The sequence below is a fragment of the Colletotrichum acutatum genome (genome assembly GCF_030867785.1).
Source record: "Colletotrichum acutatum strain CBS 112980 chromosome Unknown BDZ83scaffold_57, whole genome shotgun sequence".
NCBI lineage: Eukaryota > Fungi > Ascomycota > Sordariomycetes > Glomerellales > Glomerellaceae > Colletotrichum > Colletotrichum acutatum.
In genome coordinates, this window is record NW_026849051.1 from 93,235 (window position 1) to 110,149 (window position 16,915).

The following is a 16,915-nucleotide window of genomic DNA, read 5'->3' on the forward strand; positions in this document are numbered from 1 at the left end:
CGGTCGACTAAGGCTGTCGACGCAACTAGGCCGCAAGCAGCCACGGGCCTTTGGACCTCTTTGGTGGTAGAAGACCGCTTGAGGTAATTGCAGTGCTGAGGGATAATGGATAGAGCAAGGAGGCAGACTGAAGAATGTATCGGTTTCAATCGCCAGAGCCAAAATGAGGCCTAACCGGCACTGTACCTACGGCATCCATGCACCAGGGTAGACACGCACGCCGTATCCGTAGAGGCCGACATGAGCGACATGGTAATCAAAGAGAGTTGAGCAACAAGATGAGGGTATTCCGATATGTCGTGTTGAATATGGCAAGGTAAGGTAGCGGATGGCCAACACGAGGCGGTGACTAGCGCCGCAAATGATGTTAGTGTTTAGTTGGAGCAAGGTAAGCCGCAAATGAAGTGTGATGCGGTGTCAGGCCATTGGGAGAGAGAACCAACCCAAGAAGGCCAGGGCATTCAGGAATCAGCATTCAGCACAGCCCGAGGCCCCCCACAGCGAACTGCCCAACGTTCTCACCCGGTGCCTGTCGGGATTGACACCAACAGACCAATTGGCAAGCTGGCAACTGCGACCGGAGCGCCTTCTCTCCCTGTCGTGCCGCGTCGTACCCCCCATTCTTGCCTCCAAGCTCTCCGCCGGGTGTCGAGACTCGAATGGAAGGCGATGCCTGTCACCAGTTACCACCACCCCGGCCCTCTTGCCTTCCTCCGCCAGGTCCCGTTCAGGGTCGGATCCACACCGGGTCATGGCTCCTTCCTGCCAGTGACAGATTTCCCGAGTCACCCCTCTGGCTGTGTTCTCCGTACTTACTCTTCTCCCATCCACTCAGAGGCAGCGGAAATACGCCTCTTTTCGGACGTCTCTCACCACTGTCTGAGGTAACACCTGGTGACTCCACAGAGTCTCCTCTCTTTTCCTTGCAGGCAGGAACTCGACGAAAGCAAGCGCCGTGCCTTTCCTCTGAGGTTGGTAGGGTCTTCCCCCTCACCTCGGGCACTCTGTAGGGGAATTGTGAGTAGGTAGTTTGCAACTTTGTACCCATCAAACAATCCTTGGCCAAGGTACGAACTTCTATCTTCCTTTCTTTCTTTCTTTCCCCTCAGTCATTCTGCCCGTTGTTGAAGGTATGTTCAATACCTAGTGATTGAAACTTCCTTCACATCCAGCATTTTTCAGCCACCTGGCCGTTCTTATACAAGAACACAATAGGGAACAACTCAGAGCAAGTCAAGCCAAAGCCAGTATCTTTGATTCAATCGTCCCCCATCTTGCAACGCCCATCCCATAGTTGCATCATCCTCCTTTTACACGCCCCAGTCTCTCCAACACGGGCTACTTTCACCTTGTAGCCATACTGTACTTATCTCAAGGAGCCTTACCTCACCTTACCTTACCCCCCTTCTTCCCTACCTTCACTCTCACACACCCTCTCTCTCTCTCTCTCTCTCTCTCTCTCTCTCTCTCTCACTCAGGTACCATCTCAACCCCTCCTTTCATTCACTCACACACAGTCACTCACTCTCTCACCCTTCATATCCCTCTTCCTCTCTACACTACTTTGCGCACTTTCATCACCCGCCCGCACCTTAGGTTATGTTAGGTTAGGTGATCTATCTCTATTCCCCCAATCGCCCATCTACCTTACTACAGATTTCCATTCCTTAGCCTGTCTCCTCCATCTGGCACTTACCCCCTTCCACCTCCTCATAGGTATCCCCGACAGATGCGTGATCCATCTGGTCCCAGTGCGCGCACCGAAACAGTTGGCCCTCCTGCGGCAGAGAACGAATCAGGATAGGGACCGTTTCTGGGCCTCCTTGCCCGTCCCATCTCAACCTATCCCATCTCATCCCGATCCTGATTCTGATCCTGTCCTGTGCCCTGTGTGTGCCTGTCTCCCCCGTCGCACTACTCTCTCTCCTCGCCGCACCAGTACATACACACAGTCTCTCTACGGGTACCACTACGAACACTTCATACAGCTTGAGCCCTGAGGTAGCCCATGCAGGCCTGGTGCTCTCTCTCTGGAGTCTGCCTCACCTCATCTACCTCACCTCACGGATACCGGTACACCACCTTACTTACCCTGGGCTGTTGGATTCGTACCGTACGGATCCCCAAGCTGGGTGGCCCTGACCTGATTGAGGAGCTCCTACGCTGCCTCTCTGCCACTACCCATCAACCGCCCGCCCACCACCGCCTTGTCTGTGTCGCCGCGCCCTCTGGGTATCATCCTTGACCGGGCCCCCAAAATCTCCTATTTCATTCAGCTACCCGGGGAATTAAAAAAAAAAAAAAAAGAGAGAGGCACATTATTAATTTCCTACCATGGGTCGGAAGCATGCACCACAGCCGCTGACGCTGTCTGAATCTCAAGCCTCCTCCGACCAGCCTGAAGACGTGCCACGCTCTGCTGAAACCCTCGCCTCTGCCGTTCCTCCAAGCGCTGGCTCTAAATCGCAATCCTCTCCCAGATCTCCGCGCTCTCCCTTTAGGTTCACTCCGAAAAGGCCCAGCGCAAGTGGCAAGCAGTCTCTTCAGTTGACCGACGAGCATCGAAACTTTCAAGACCAAGACGACGACGACGACGACCTCGAGCAGTATCAAGCCATCTCCTCCGCCCTCCATCGCGCCTCCGAAGACACGCCCCCTCGCCAGCATCATCAGCACAACCCAATCAGCCCTCGTCAACAACAGCACCGCCCCAACGAGCCATCCCGAAGACCCTCCAAGGCCGCCGGCTTCTTCTTCAATTTCACAAAGTCTGCCAACAAATCGTCCCATTCTCTCGTCTCCCCCGCGCAGTCGCCCTCACACCCTCAGCGCCAGCACCAGCAACATCAACAGAGCCCGATCCAGTACCCTGACTCGAGAGGCGAAAGTATGTCGAGGGGTCCCGACAATGCTCCTCCCATGAGCAGCCAACCCACCCAACCTTTAGGTACGAGGATAACTTTCCTTCTTGAGACCGCAGTGTCCACTGCCTGTGCAGCTGGGGCCCACTACCTGATCCATCCCCCGTTTCGCCTATCGTGAGACCATTTCTTCAGTCGCTGACCCGTATGCCATTTCACCAGCAGATCCGTCCTATGCTGAACACTCCGTCCAAAAGCCCGCACCCACCCTGCCGTCCCGCTCCGACGTGTCTTTAGCCTCTGCTGCCGACTACGATACTTCTCCCGCCCAACCCTCCTCGTCTAAGAAGTCCAAATCGAAGCCATTTGGTCTTCTGAGCCGCAGCAAGTCGCTTCGCGACAAAGACGGCTCAAGCTCTCGAGACAAGCAACCTAGCCCGGTGCCCGTAACAATTGTCGAACCCGAACCGTCGCATACCTCGACGAGCCGTAACCACTCGCTCAACAACGCCAGCACTGGACCCGAAAGGTCTGCCAGAGAGATGGTGAACTCTACCGGGCGGAATCGCTCGGAAGACCGCGCGTCGCCCCGGGAAATGAGCCACAGGGACAACCATAGGGAGAAAGACCACCATCCTCGGCAAAACTCGTCTTCACAAAATGGTGGCTTTTTCGGAGGACTGAAGAGTGGCAGAGACATTATCAGCAACCGGTTATTCGGCAAGGGTGGCCGTAGTGGAAGCACGACAGAGAGGGAGCCTGTCATCGACGATGAGCACTATACGCTCAAGACAATCAATCTGCCTCTCGTCGAGCAGACGCGTCGCACGCGCATCTCGAAGCGCTTGGAGGATTCAAGAGACAAGACAGAGTTTTGGATGCCCGCATTCCCATGGCGCGCGATCGACTACTTGAACTATAAGGGCTGTGATGTGGAAGGCTTGTACCGTGTGCCTGGCAGCGGACCGCAAATCAAGAAATGGCAGAGGAAGTTTGACGAAGGTTTGTTCATTATAAATGCGCACGCAAAGCTAGTGCCTAGCTAACCGTCTCTCTCTAGAGTACGATGTAAACCTCTTCGAGCAGCCGGACCTCTACGATATCAATATTATAGGCTCCATGCTCAAGGCTTGGCTAAGAGAGCTTCCCGATGAGCTATTTCCGAAGGCGGCTCAGGAACGAGTTGCGAGAGAATGCGCCGGTTACGAAACTGTGCCCCCACTATTGGTCGAAGAGCTGTCGAACCTCTCGCCATTCAACTACTACCTTCTTTTCGCAATCACCTGCCACCTCAGTTTGCTCCTGGCGCACTCCGACAAGAACAAGATGGACTTCAGGAACCTCTGCATTTGCTTCCAGCCATGCATGAAGATTGACGCATTCTGTTTCAGATTCTTGGTCTGTGACTGGCGCGACTGCTGGAAGGGCTGCAAGAACGAGGCAAAGTTCATTGAGCAGGAATATCAACTGTTCGATCAGCCACCCCCAAAAGGCCTCTCGGAACCGCGCAAGCCCTCTCGTGAGACGAGCGAGGAGCCTGCAGCCCCCGTAGCGCAGGAAGAGCACACTCCTACTACATTGGACGACCGGGCGGGATCGTCTTCGGAAAGCAGTAAGCAGTCCAGCGCTGTCACCGAGCAGCAGACCAAGGAGAAAGACAGACGGCTAAAAAAAAAGCCCCTCCAACTTTCTGAGTCAAACGGCAGCGTCGCATCCAACTCGACAATGGGTACGACGCTGACGATTGACAGTGGCCGTGAGCCGCGGGGCTCGAATGACTTGCGGCCCTTGTCACCCATCAAACCTCTTTCACCACTCGGTTTCTAAAACACCATTTTGAGTCTCCTTTAGTTTCTTTCTTCCTCGAATACCCAGGCGGAACTCGTGTGTATAGGGAACACTTCAGCATCACCAACAACAACATCACTGACGACATCACGCCACTGACGACTTCCGTTCTTCCTCCTCCGAGCGTCTCTCCCAGCCCCGGTCCTGTGCCAAGCCTACATCGGATGCCACCAAAAGTCATGGCATGAACGGATGACTTTGAACCACAGACCGGGTGCCTCTTCATTTGCGACACAGCATTATGCTATTTGGTATACCCCCAGGGCATCGAACCGTATCACAAAAGCCGTCGATTTTACTGTTTTCAGGAAACTGCAATGGCCGAGCTCTCATCGACATGCAGGTTCTTGTCAACCAGAGCTACATTAAGAGTGGCAATCACCAGTAGTAGCTCTAGGTTTGGGTACCTAATTTTTTCTTCCTTCATTTGCTTTGGTGAGGTGCCGCGGATATAGCGTGGTTTGGTCTTTAGTAGCATCGTAGGAATTGGGCGAGCGAGGAGCATTCACGAGATGCTAAATGGGGGACGGGCGACGATTCATAGGGCCACGAACAACATGACTGCAGGGGTTGGTGGAATCTCTGTACAATATAGGACTCTTGTATGTAGGACAAAGGGGATGCGCGCGGCGACAGCCACGTCATATGCTCCCCCATTTTGCAAAATAAAATCGGAGGGCGAGTTCACAGCAAAACTGACGGCTCGTGGTAACGTGAGTTGTAGCGGGCCGAATCGTGGGCCACAAAGCGCTTCCATTTGCTTTTGAGATACCAGTGCCCTCTTCCTTTGGACAAAAAGATGCCAAGAATGATTTTTACCACCATATGAACGCCGTAACCATGTGCCGAAACCCGAAGCATTACATATTCCGCATCCCAAGCCTTTCCTCTCACTCCTCTGCTTTACCGCTTCTCCCGCTTCTCGCCGGCCTCGCGCTGGTTCTTTCTCATTTTTCTCTCGTTGCGCTTGATCCTCTCCTTTCTTTCCCTCCGCTTGTCGCCCTGCCAGGTGGTGCCCTCCTTGCGCTTCGCCTCCTCCTTGGGATCGACCTCGACGAGCCAGTCGTCCTCGCCCTTCTTGTTCATGCCCTTGTACCCCCACTTGGCGCGCCACTCCTTGGTGTCCTCGTCAAAGACGAGGTTGCGGCGCTGCTCGCGCGTCTTGGGCTTGATGCCGCGCTTGGCGGCGAAGCGCTCCCATTTGGTGGGCTCCTTGGCCACCGGCACGGGCTTCTCGCGCGGGAGAGGGGTCGAGGGGTCCGGGAGGGAGAGGAGGACGCCCTCGGGGGTGCTCTGGAGGGGGCAGGTGGTGAGGAGCTGGTTGATGAGGGCCTGGGCGCCGTCGCGGGCGGTGGCGGCGAGGGAGTCTTCGATGGCGGACTTGTCGAGCTCGAGGGGGTTGGGGTCGTTGGCCAGGAGCAGGCCGAGGTCGAAGTTGTAGGGCGTCGGCTTGTTCACTGCGACGGGCAGCTTGGGGCGCGAGATGGGGAGCGCCATTTTTTGTGTGTGTTGTGTCGCAAAATCGGGATGAAATTCTTTCAGTGTTTTGCGCTTGGTTCCCTCCTTCGAATGGGTTAAACGTGGTAGTTGTCTTGTCCGGGCGGTTGCGCAATTAGGTAGGGTGGGATACTCTAGAACTTTTTTTTCCTTTGGCTGGCTGGGTTTAGGAAATTTCGACGGGCGATAGCGATAAGAATCGGAACAACTGACACCGCCACGCCGGGGATTGATGCAGCCAATCAACACTGCAAATTGGCCGCTACACCTTGTTCCCCCGTTCGTTGTGTGCTACCAGGGGGTGTGGCTTTAACGTCCCGAGAATTTACCATCGAATTTTTTGGGGAGAGCTTTCCAATCGCACGACGAAGCAGCAAGACTCCAAGGGCGAAGCTGCGTCGGACGGAAAACGAAAACGCTAGCCGGCACCCATTCGAATGGCATCAAAATAAACCAGAGCGGATACCCACCCTACCAATAATCCACCCAGGAAACCGGCGTCCTTTCCTTCCACCGGCAATCGCACACAATGGCCTCCGCAGCGAACTGCGCGCGGTGCCTCACCAGGCCCACGATCGCCGCAGCAACAGCCCCCCGAATCCTCTCGCAGCGCATCGTCCCCGTTATCACCGCATATGCCGGCGCCTCTGCGGCCCTCTTTTCGACATCATCGGCCGACGCCGCCCCGCGCACCCTCAAGATGATCGGAAAGCACATCCGTCGCGGCAAGATCAACCAGAACTCCAAGAAGAAGAGGGACAACGTCAGGGTCAAGAAGCCGGCTCCTGGCGAGAGAAAGGCGTTCCGCAAGCGCATCACGCTGAGCAACAACAACGCCCTGGCCGTCGAGGGCCTCAAGGAGATCACCAACGAGACGCTCGCCGCGGCGGAGAGCAAGGGGTCCGTCGTCGGCCTGCCGGATAAGCTGGTCGACCAGCTCCGGACGCTCGAGGCGTTCAAGACGACGCAGAACTGGGGCCTGTTCAGGAGACCGCATATGCTGGTTAGGGAGGAGACTGTCAAGCTCGCGAGCCGGCTGGATGCTGCCGTCAAGGAGAAGCAGACGTTGAGATTGGCGTTGACGGGCGGCAAGATTGCAGGAAAGAGCATGCTATTGCTGCAGGCCATGGCTCACTCACTGATGAACAACTGGGTGGTCATTAACATCCCCGAAGGTACTTACCCTCTCCTCCAACAACTCGAGGACTTCTTGAAAAGCGTCCGTCACTAACCAAGTAAACCAGGCCAAGATCTCACCAACTCCAACGCGGATTACAGCCCCGTGCCCAACACCAAGCCCCTCCAGTTCTACCAGCCCACCTACACCTTCAACCTCCTCCAGACCATCGTCAAGACCAGCGGCCCCGTTCTGGAGCAGTACAAGATCTCAAAGGAGTACCCCGAGCTCCTCCACGTCCCCAAGGACGGCACCCTCCTCGACATCGCCACTGCCGCAAAGGAGCCCGAGTTCGCCTGGCCCGCCTTCCAGACCCTCTGGCACGAGCTCACCACCAACCCCACGGGCCCCCCCGTCCTCCTCGCCCTCGACGGCCTCTCCCACATCATGAAGATCTCGGCCTACCGCGACCCGGCCTACAACCTCGTCCACGCCCACGACCTCACCCTCGTCCGCCTCTTCGCCGACGCCCTCGCCGGCAAGACCCCGCTCGCCAACGGCGGCGCCGTCATCGCCGCCACCTCGCGCAGCAACGCGCCCCGCTCCCCGTCCATGGAGCTCGCCCTCGCGCAGTCCGCCGCCGCCGCCGCGGACCAGTTCGTCCCCACGCCCGACCCTTACCTCAAGGGCTACGACGACCGCGTCTACGAGGCCGTCCGCGGCGTCGAGACCCTTGACGTCAGCGGCATCAGCCGCCAGGAGGCCCGCGCCGTCATGGAGTACTGGGCCGCCAGCGGCCTCATGCGCTCGCGCATCGACGAGTCGTCCGTCGCGGAGAAGTGGACTCTTGCTGGCGGTGGTGTCCTCGGCGAGCTGGAGCGGGCTAGCTTGCTCAACACGCGCGTGTTGCAGTACTAAAAACGAGATTCTTTGTTCTGTCCAAGGGGAGCAGTCTGAGGGGAAGAGAGGAAACTGGTGTAAAGAGAGAGAACGTGTATCCATGTACTAGTGTACCAAGAGATGCCTGCCTGTAGAAGGGGGGGATAACAAAATTTTGTATTATACAACCATATCATCCAAAGTTCATGGGAATTCCAATCTATCACAACAATGTTTGCAATACCAGAGAAAGTGCGAAATCAAGCCAGTATCAGTCCCATGTGGAAACGAGAGACACATGTGATGCTGATTGTTCATTATCTTTTGTTTTCATTTCGTACGGGACTGGACAGCTAGTCCACTCGAGAGTGCTCCGCCAGAATGTCTCTCCTTTACGCTCTTCTTCTTCTTCTTCAATCATGTGAAACCAAACGCCAAGTCCCAAATGCTTCTTTTTTACGAAGCAAGCTATGAGAAAACAACACAAGATTTGAGCTAACCACCGCCGCGCGACAAGACTACTGCCCCCACATGCCCACTCAAAATTCTCATTCGTCCCTCTCTGCGCCGTTGGAGGTGATGAAGACCAGCCTCGTACCATTTCCAGCCGTTTGCCAGACCTATGTGATACATTGTTAGCATTGTTTCCAAAAATGAAAGGGGATAATAATAATTGGCGCAAGAAACTTACATCAAGCTCATTGTACTCCTCCAGAGCCGCAAGCCACTGGTCCTCAGTGAACCCCTTTGCAATGACACGCTCCTTGACCTTGCGAAGACTGAGCTCGACACCGAGCTCCTCGTCGTCATCCTCGGCGTCGTCGGCGCGGCAGGCGCCGCTGTCGGCAAGAGTCTTGACGAGGTTGTAGATCCTGCTACTGGCGTTGAGGCGCTGGCGTCCGTTGGCGGCCTGCTCGGCCGCGAGACTCTCCTTGGAGGCCTCGACGAGGCGCAGGGCTTCGTCGACGTCGTCGTGGGTGACCTCGTTGCTGAAGCGCAGGCGAGCGAGAGCCTGCGCGAGACGGACAACACCGAGGAGGGTACGTGGGGTGGTGTGGGTGAATTGCTCGCCCTTCTTCTCGGCGCGCTTTTGCTGGCCACGCATGCGAACATACGTCTTGCCAATGTACTCGGAGACGGAGGCGGGGACGACGGGTCGGTACGTGCGGGCCTGAGCGACGTAGGAGCGGACTTCGTGGGGAGAGAAGACAACCGAGTCGGTGCCGATGTCCGGGTGGCGCTGGTGCATGTGGACGTAGGTGACGTGCTTGGCGAGCTGGGCATCGGATTCGCGTGTCGGTGAGTCGAGGAGAAGGAAGATGATATCGAAACGAGACAGAAGGGCGGCGGGAAGGTTAATGTTCTCAACGGGGGAGATGCGGGGGTTGTAGCGGCCGTAGATAGGGTTAGCGGCGGCGAGAATCGAGGTGCGGGCGTTGAGGGTGGTGGAGATGCCGGCCTTGGAGATGGAGATGGTCTGCTGTTCCATGACCTCGTGGATGGCGGTGCGGTCGTTGTCATCCATCTTGTCGAATTCATCGATACAGCAGATACCGTTGTCGGCCAGGACGAGGGCACCGCCTTCAAGGACCATCTCATCAGTGACAGGGTCTCGCATAACAGCAGCCGTCAAACCGACACCACTTGAACCACGACCAGAGGTGTAGACACCACGAGGGGCGACCTTTGAGATGTACTTGAGCAATTGCGACTTGGCCACACCAGGGTCACCCATGAGGCAAATGTTCAGGTCACCACGAATCTTCATGCCGTCCTTGACCTCCTTTGTCACACCACCAATGAGTAGAAGAAGGAGAGCCTTCTTGACGTCAAGGTGACCGAAGATTTCGGGGGCGATGGACTTGGCGAGAAGTTCGTAGACTTGGCCAGACTGTCTGTACTGGTCGATGCGACGAACCAGAGCAGGGTCGACAATCATCTCAGAGTAGGCCTTCTTGTGCTGAACGATATGGTGTGCCTCCACGTAAGTATCGGTCAAGAGACCGGCCTTCATTGCCTTGAAGCCGGTGTAGGGTGTGGGGAGGAAGATGCCAGAAATGTCGACAACGTCACCGGGGTTCACCTTGCGAACGGAGGTGCCGTAACACAAAACGGTCAGAGTTCTAGGGATCTGGCCAATGGGCACCTGTTCAGCCAGCTCCTGGACCTTGACCTCCTGGAATGGCAAAAACTTTGATGCTCTTGAAGAAGGGTGCAGTTGGCCCTTGGCTTGATTTGTCTTACAGTCCTCGGACGGGCATACGGTCAGGGGACCATATGACTTGTCGTTAACGGGCTGGAAGATTTCACAACCGCAGCGATCGCACGTGTATGCGCTGACTTGTACGATGGGCTTGACGTCGGAAACTCGTGTGGCAATGGCTCGGATGGTGATGAGATGGCCCAATTGCTCGCCCTTGACCTCTCGGACGGCGAGTGCCTTGGCGGGGTGGGAGGGAGTCTCGGATCGGGGCTTGAAAGCGAGGGTATACCGGCGCGTGAGCTCGGCGGGGAACTTGTCCTCGGCAATGCTGGGGTCGGGCAGCTGGCCGTCAACAGGCTCAGTAGCCTGCCTTTGCAGGATGTCGTTTCTCTGTTTTCTCCGCTCCATGAGAACATCCAGCACATCATCCTTGAAACTATAGATTGTTAGCCATGTTGCCCCTGGGCGACAGGTGACGGGGAAACGTACGTGACATCTTCGCTGGGTTGAGGCATAAGCTTGTCGACCGCTCTGGACATAAGCTCGACATAGTGTTTGGTGTTGATCTCGATAGAGTTTACAAGCTGGAGTTCATCGCCGAGGGATGATTCGAACTGCGGAAGTCAGTCTCAATCCATGGGCTTCATATGGAGAGCCAGTGCAACTCACACTCGCCAAGTCGTCCAGGTCAATCAAGACCTCATCAATTTTGCGGTCTGCCAGCTTCTGCATCATGACCTTGTATTTTGGGCCAGGCGGACTCCTGGCCTGGCGACGGGTGCCGCGTGTCTCGTCATCCTCCATCACCTCATCGTCGCTAAAGTCATCCTCGTCTATCGTGATATTTCCCAGGGCATGCGAAATCGTTTGCTCGGGGGACGCCTTGAAGTCTGTGAGGAAGGATTCAAGTGCATCTATTGCAGGTCAGCACGGTCATGTTGGCGGTGCGCGAGCAGCCAAGATCATCAAAGGGTTGAGCATACTCTGCTGCGCTTCGTACGCTACTGGCGCCTTGAACTGACGGAGCGCCATCTTGACAGAATCTGTGCGATCTCGGCTGTGGGGTTGGTTTCCTTCAGTCTTGCGGTACGAATCGTGTGTTCGACAGCAATGATGCGGTGATGAGATTGCTTCGCTTGGTCTCTGCGACAACCGCGGGGAGTGTGGACTGTGTGGTTCTGCTACTATCGGATTGAAGATTATTTGGCGCCGGGTGGGGGGCTGGGAAGAATCGAATGTGAGATCAATGCGACCAGGGGTTCAGAAATTGGCCGGGCGACACGCAGGAAACGCGTCGCGGTCAGGAAAGGGGGACGCGTTGAGCCACAGGGTTTAATTGATTTCTAGCCACACATTGCAGGTACCTGACTGTCGTACTTTTAGCTGCTTCCTGAGGCGCAAGCTGAGGTGTTTGGATGCACCTGCAGTAATCTCAGAGTACGTACCGCCTGCAGCTACCCCGTGTTCGGACCCAATGGGGGTGGAGGTGGCTTTCCCATGCCGGGAATGCCTCGGCGTCGGCACATGCCAGGGTCACTTTCGGCTGAACTCCCATCTCCAGCTCCAATAGCTCCAGCTCCGGTGACTCTCCGCAACGATATCTGTAGTCATTGCCTAGTGCTCTCGTCGCAGAGTCTGTCGCTCTCTTCCTCTGCCTCTTCACATGGACCTCTAGACACTCAATTGCAGCAGTCATGTCGTCCCGGCGCAATGCGCAGTCGACTTCGGCGGAGATCTCCCTCGCCCACCTCAAGAACTGTCTTGTCAATCTCCCCGCATCGCTGGTCTCACTCCTCGTGAACGTCAACACAGTAGGTCTCTAGTCACCCATTGTCAATGGGTCTTCTTCTGATAGAATCTCCTACAGCCTGCACAAAATGTCGTTGTTGAACTCAGTTACCGACCCCCTGCGGGCACCTCCGGGTCCGGCGCATCACAACAAAGATCCGTCTTCGTCGGATGGACGGGCATGCCGAGTAAGCGCAAGGTTGCACCCATAGTCGGGCGCGATGGCATCAATGGAGGTAGACCAGGCGCTTCGGGGCGCGACCAGGAAGTGGCGCAGGTCGAAATCGACGCGACGTTGGCCAACACCCTTGGCCTTACCGACGGACAAAAGGTGACGGCTTCAATACACGTCGATCCGCCCGTTGCGCACACGATCAACATTGAGCCACTGACTCCGGAAGACTGGGAAATGATTGAGCTGCATGCGACCTTCCTCGAACTCAACCTCCTCTCCCAAGTACGAGCTTTGCCGAACCCCGCGTTTACTTCCAGCTCTGGCTCATTGGTCGCTCCTCATGCCTTGACCCTACACCTCTCGCCAACATCGACAGCAAACGTCAAAGTAGTTTCTCTCGATCCCGCCCCTGGCGCCGAAGTCCCTTTTGTCAAAATATCCCCCGACGCTGAAGTTATTGTTGCGCCAAAGGTTCGGGCCAAGACAGCACACTCCCTAGGAGAGAATCGTAGTGTGGCGAGCACTTCCAAGTCCAAGCGCAGCGGCGCAAGCACAGTCAGGCGGCGTAGTGCGCGGGAAGATCGCAAGCCTGCCCTCTGTCTGCGTGGTATCGCCCATTCGGCTTGCGGGGAGTGGTTCGACGAGGACTTGACTACCCAGGATTTCAGCGTTTGGGTAGACCGCGACATTCTATACACTAAAGACTTCCGAGGGGTGAACTATGTTTCGGTCAATATTCTGCGACCTACACCACAAGCAAGTTCTACCCAGAAACCGCAAGATGCCGAACAATCAGCAAGCACATCGAAAGTAGCTACAAAGGTTGTCGCACATCTACGCGCTTGGGACGATCCACCCGACAGCAAGACTACTGCCCTGTCCCCGGCTTTGTGTGCAACTTTGGGCTTTACAGGATCCGTTGGAGGGATTGTCAAGATCGAGCCGGCGCCGCAACAATGGCCGCTGGATGCTGTTACAAAGTTGATAGTCCAACCATTTGCCGCTTCCAAAAGGTCTTCGGATGGCTTGAAGTTCGGGGGCGAGTCCAAGGCCGGTAAAGAGGAGGCAGCCAAGCAATTTAGGCAATTGTACGCTCGCAAGGACGTCGCCCCTCTTATCACTGGACCTTTGACAGATGGATCAGTAATTGGCCTTTTCGAAGGCCTCGAGGCTCCTCAAGGATGGGAAGGAGGAGTAATCAAGTTCGATCCGCCAGCCATTAACAGTGATCCGCTCAGATCATCAACGAGATGGGTCTTGGGCCTAAGCGAGAAAATCCCCGTCGATATTCGAGACCCAGTTCCTCGACCGTCATGGATGAACGATGACAGCATCGCCGAGTTACAGCCGTCCTATGACGGACAGCTAGTAGGCATTGATAAGCTCCTTCAAGACCTTCGAAGCCACCTTTCGCACCTTTCCTCGACTCTCCTGACTGGTGCTATGGGTTCTGGCAAGACCGCAGTTGCCAGGTCTCTGGCGCAGGAACTTGGGAGAGATCTTTTATTCCATACGACTTACTTCCCATGCCGGAAGCTCGTCAATGACGAGACTCGAATTGCCACCATAAAGGATACCCTGACCCAAGTATTTATGTCAGCCAGCTGGGGTGCTAGGCTAGGAGGCAAGGCACTCGTAGTTTTGGACGATCTCGACAAGCTGTGCCCTGTGGAAACCGAATTACAAGTGGGCAATGACAACGGTCGAAGCCGCCAGATTAGCGAAATCATTGGTTCCATGGTACGCCAGTACTGCAATGTGGATACTGGAGTAGTCCTTTTGGCTGTTGCGGAGGGTAAAGATTCTTTGAACAGTGTCATCATTGGGGGCCATGTCGTCCGCGAAATTGTTGATTTGAAGGCGCCGAATAAGGAAGCGAGACGAAAGGTCATGGAAAGCATTGTCAGAAGAGATGCTATCTCCGCGGAGGACTTTCCACGGCCACCGCAGAACGGTAGCCGTCCACCCACGGCTGACGGAAGCGCCGGAGGGGAGGATAGCGCATGGATGGATGCCGGCAGCCAAGGCAGCCGCGAGAACCACAATGGCACCAGTGGAGGGTTCGTCATCAGCCCCGACTTGGATTTCTTGGACGTTGCTGGTCTCATCGATGGCTACATGCCAGGAGACATCACCTTACTTGTGGCGAGAGCAAGGAATGAAGCCATTATCAGGTCTGTCAACGATACGGATAGCGAGGGAGGTGCGGTACATCTGAGTCGCGTCGACTTCGACAATGCTCTCAAGGGGTTCACGCCTGCCTCGCTGAGAAGTGTGTCTCTGCAACACTCAACCACCACATTCAGCTCCATCGGCGGTCTGCAAGAAACTCGCAAGGTTCTCCTGGAGACTTTGCAGTACCCAACGAAGTACGCACCAATCTTTGAGCAGTGCCCCCTGCGATTACGGTCCGGCCTGCTGTTGTATGGATACCCAGGTTGTGGCAAGACCCTACTTGCAAGCGCCGTTGCTGGAGAATGCGGCCTGAACTTCATCAGCGTCAAGGGACCTGAGATCCTCAACAAGTACATCGGAGCGTCTGAAAAGAGTGTCCGCGATCTCTTTGAACGCGCGTCGGCTGCGATGCCGTGTGTTTTATTCTTTGATGAGTTTGACTCTATAGCCCCCAAGCGTGGCCACGACTCTACTGGTGTCACAGACAGAGTAGTGAACCAGCTTCTTACGCAGATGGACGGAGCGGAAGGTCTTTCCGGTGTCTACGTGCTGGCAGCAACATCCAGGCCAGACTTGATCGACCCTGCTCTTCTCCGTCCAGGACGACTGGACAAATCTTTGCTCTGCGACATGCCGCTGCTGGAAGACAGAGTCGACATTCTAAAATCCCTTTCCAGCAAGGTCAAGCTCGGCGAGGAGTTGACAGAGTCCGATGACGCGTGGACTGATCTCGCACGGAGAACCGAAGGCTTTTCCGGTGCTGATCTCCAGGCTCTTGTGTCCAACTCGCAGTTAGAGGCGATCCATGATGTTCTAGACGATGTCAGTCACGCCCCCACAACGAACGGCAAGGTCAATGGCAAGTCGTCTTCCCAAGGCTCTGTCCCCAGCTTCGTACAGTTCCGTTACGGTCAAGACGCTGCACCTGCCGCGAAGCCGATCAGCCGGCAGCAAGAACTCGTGGAAAACGCCGCAATCCTCGCTAAATTGGAGAGCATCAAACTTGCCCGTAAGAGGGTCAAGCAATCTCAACGCCCAGAAGGGGATGGCAAACCGGTCAACGACAAGGAGGTCGTGGTCAAGCTGGAGCACTTAATGAAGGCCCTGGAAAACACCAGATCGAGTATCAGCACGCAAGAGCGGGCCAGACTGCAGAGAATCTACCGGGAATTTGTTGTCGGTCGAAGTGGTGAGATGAAGGATGGCCAGGGAAGCATGGAAATTGGTGGGCGAAGCAGTTTGATGTGAGATATCAAGAAAGTCACATTACCGTACAATTGAAAGTACACCTCTCAAAATCAGACACTGTTCACAAGTGAATCTATCTGTGCTACATATCCACGTCTGCCGTCTACCGCGAGTTGCTTCTGTGCATTACTTATGGACATATCATCTTTCTTACACTAGCTCGTCTTTGAAACAAAATCAAGCCGCCTTTCCTTGCAGAATCTTCTTGTGGAAATCCTTCCAATTCGTCTCGCACTGCGACTTGACAACCCCAGCCAAGAGCCTCGAGCACCGAATCTCAACAACCTCCTCCAGCTCCAACGCGCCCTCACCCTCCGCCCCCTCGGCATCCTTTACGCGCCAGCGCGTCTCGAGCAGCACGCTGAGAGGGCAGCTCGTGCGGACGAAGCTGCCGTCTTTCGTAAACGTGAAATCGTAGTCGCTGACGGCGTCGCCGCTCCAGATGGCCTTGGGCAGCATCGAGGGCACGCTGTCGGTGACGGAGAAGCACTGCGTCGCGGCGACGGGGTCAATGTCTTTCGGGACGGTGGGCGGGATGGCGGGCGTGCGGGCCGTGTAGTCCTTCATGTTGGGGTCGCATTTGATGTGGTGCTCCGCGTCGTGGATGAGGGCTAGGGCGTCTTCGCGAGAGAGGGTTGAGGGGATGGGGGAGGTGTGTGTTACGGTTACTGTGGTGTTCAACATTTTTGCGAGGTGTTGTGTTTGGTGATGGAGTTTTGATGTCTTGGGGTTGAATGTCAAAATGAATTTGCAGTCTACGATGTCTTGAGATTTAGGTATACTGATGAGGGCGATGAGGTATATTCTGTCAGAATGAGATTGAAGTCTGAATACGCGGTGAAGATGCGTAGTGTGAGAAAGGAACCCGCAGCTGAAATGACAAGGTATATGCCCCAGACAAAGAAACTCAAATTTGAAGACGATGATGCCGCCCTCCCGAGCTTGCCCTCATGCGTCAAATTGAGAGGCCGCTCTCTAGGAGCTGCATGTGATACAGTTGATGTATCAGACGAAGCCTCCCATTTGCGTCCCACGGACCCGAATACGGGCGTTCGGAGAACAGGTGCCCACTGCATGATGGGGTGTTTTCTTTACTTAATCCAGTCTTTTTTTGTTTCCCCCGT

At 55.5% G+C, this 16,915-nt stretch overlaps 6 protein-coding genes across 6 annotated transcripts; 3 read left to right on the plus strand and 3 right to left on the minus strand.

The window, feature by feature from the left end:
* Nucleotides 1-2,334: 2,334 nt before the first annotated feature.
* On the plus strand, nucleotides 2,335-4,688 carry BDZ83DRAFT_579569 (RhoGAP domain-containing protein; the record flags this gene model as incomplete). Its single annotated transcript, XM_060505255.1, has 3 exons — nucleotides 2,335-2,947; nucleotides 3,087-3,863; nucleotides 3,922-4,688. The coding sequence occupies 3 exons, from the start codon at nucleotides 2,335-2,337 to the stop codon at nucleotides 4,686-4,688; spliced, it is 2,157 nt and encodes a 718-aa protein (XP_060364052.1).
* A 924-nt stretch (nucleotides 4,689-5,612) lies between these two features.
* On the minus strand, nucleotides 5,613-6,206 carry BDZ83DRAFT_579603 (ribosome biogenesis regulatory protein; the record flags this gene model as incomplete). Its single annotated transcript, XM_060505261.1, has 1 exon — nucleotides 5,613-6,206. The coding sequence occupies one exon, from the start codon at nucleotides 6,204-6,206 to the stop codon at nucleotides 5,613-5,615; it is 594 nt and encodes a 197-aa protein (XP_060364053.1).
* Nucleotides 6,207-6,735: 529 nt separating this feature from the next.
* Nucleotides 6,736-8,241, plus strand: BDZ83DRAFT_652568 (mitochondrial ribosomal death-associated protein 3-domain-containing protein; the record flags this gene model as incomplete). The annotated part of the gene is made up of 2 exons (XM_060510534.1): nucleotides 6,736-7,381; nucleotides 7,451-8,241. The coding sequence occupies 2 exons, from the start codon at nucleotides 6,736-6,738 to the stop codon at nucleotides 8,239-8,241; spliced, it is 1,437 nt and encodes a 478-aa protein (XP_060364054.1).
* A 212-nt stretch (nucleotides 8,242-8,453) lies between these two features.
* BDZ83DRAFT_701057 (DNA replication licensing factor MCM7) lies at nucleotides 8,454-11,669 on the minus strand. Its single transcript, XM_060511440.1, has 5 exons — nucleotides 11,389-11,669; nucleotides 11,075-11,319; nucleotides 10,895-11,019; nucleotides 8,894-10,841; nucleotides 8,454-8,822 (listed from the first exon to the last, which is right to left on the minus strand). The coding sequence occupies exons 1-5, from the start codon at nucleotides 11,435-11,437 to the stop codon at nucleotides 8,751-8,753; spliced, it is 2,439 nt and encodes an 812-aa protein (XP_060364055.1). The 5' UTR covers nucleotides 11,438-11,669; the 3' UTR covers nucleotides 8,454-8,750.
* Nucleotides 11,670-12,099: 430 nt separating this feature from the next.
* On the plus strand, nucleotides 12,100-15,791 carry BDZ83DRAFT_579518 (ATPase; the record flags this gene model as incomplete). Its single annotated transcript, XM_060505248.1, has 2 exons — nucleotides 12,100-12,216; nucleotides 12,273-15,791. 2 exons carry the CDS (start codon nucleotides 12,100-12,102, stop codon nucleotides 15,789-15,791), a joined length of 3,636 nt encoding a protein of 1,211 aa, XP_060364056.1.
* A 177-nt stretch (nucleotides 15,792-15,968) lies between these two features.
* On the minus strand, nucleotides 15,969-16,475 carry BDZ83DRAFT_720236 (uncharacterized protein; the record flags this gene model as incomplete). The annotated part of the gene is made up of 1 exon (XM_060512258.1): nucleotides 15,969-16,475. The coding sequence occupies one exon, from the start codon at nucleotides 16,473-16,475 to the stop codon at nucleotides 15,969-15,971; it is 507 nt and encodes a 168-aa protein (XP_060364057.1).
* Between the last annotated feature and the right edge of the window lie 440 nt (nucleotides 16,476-16,915).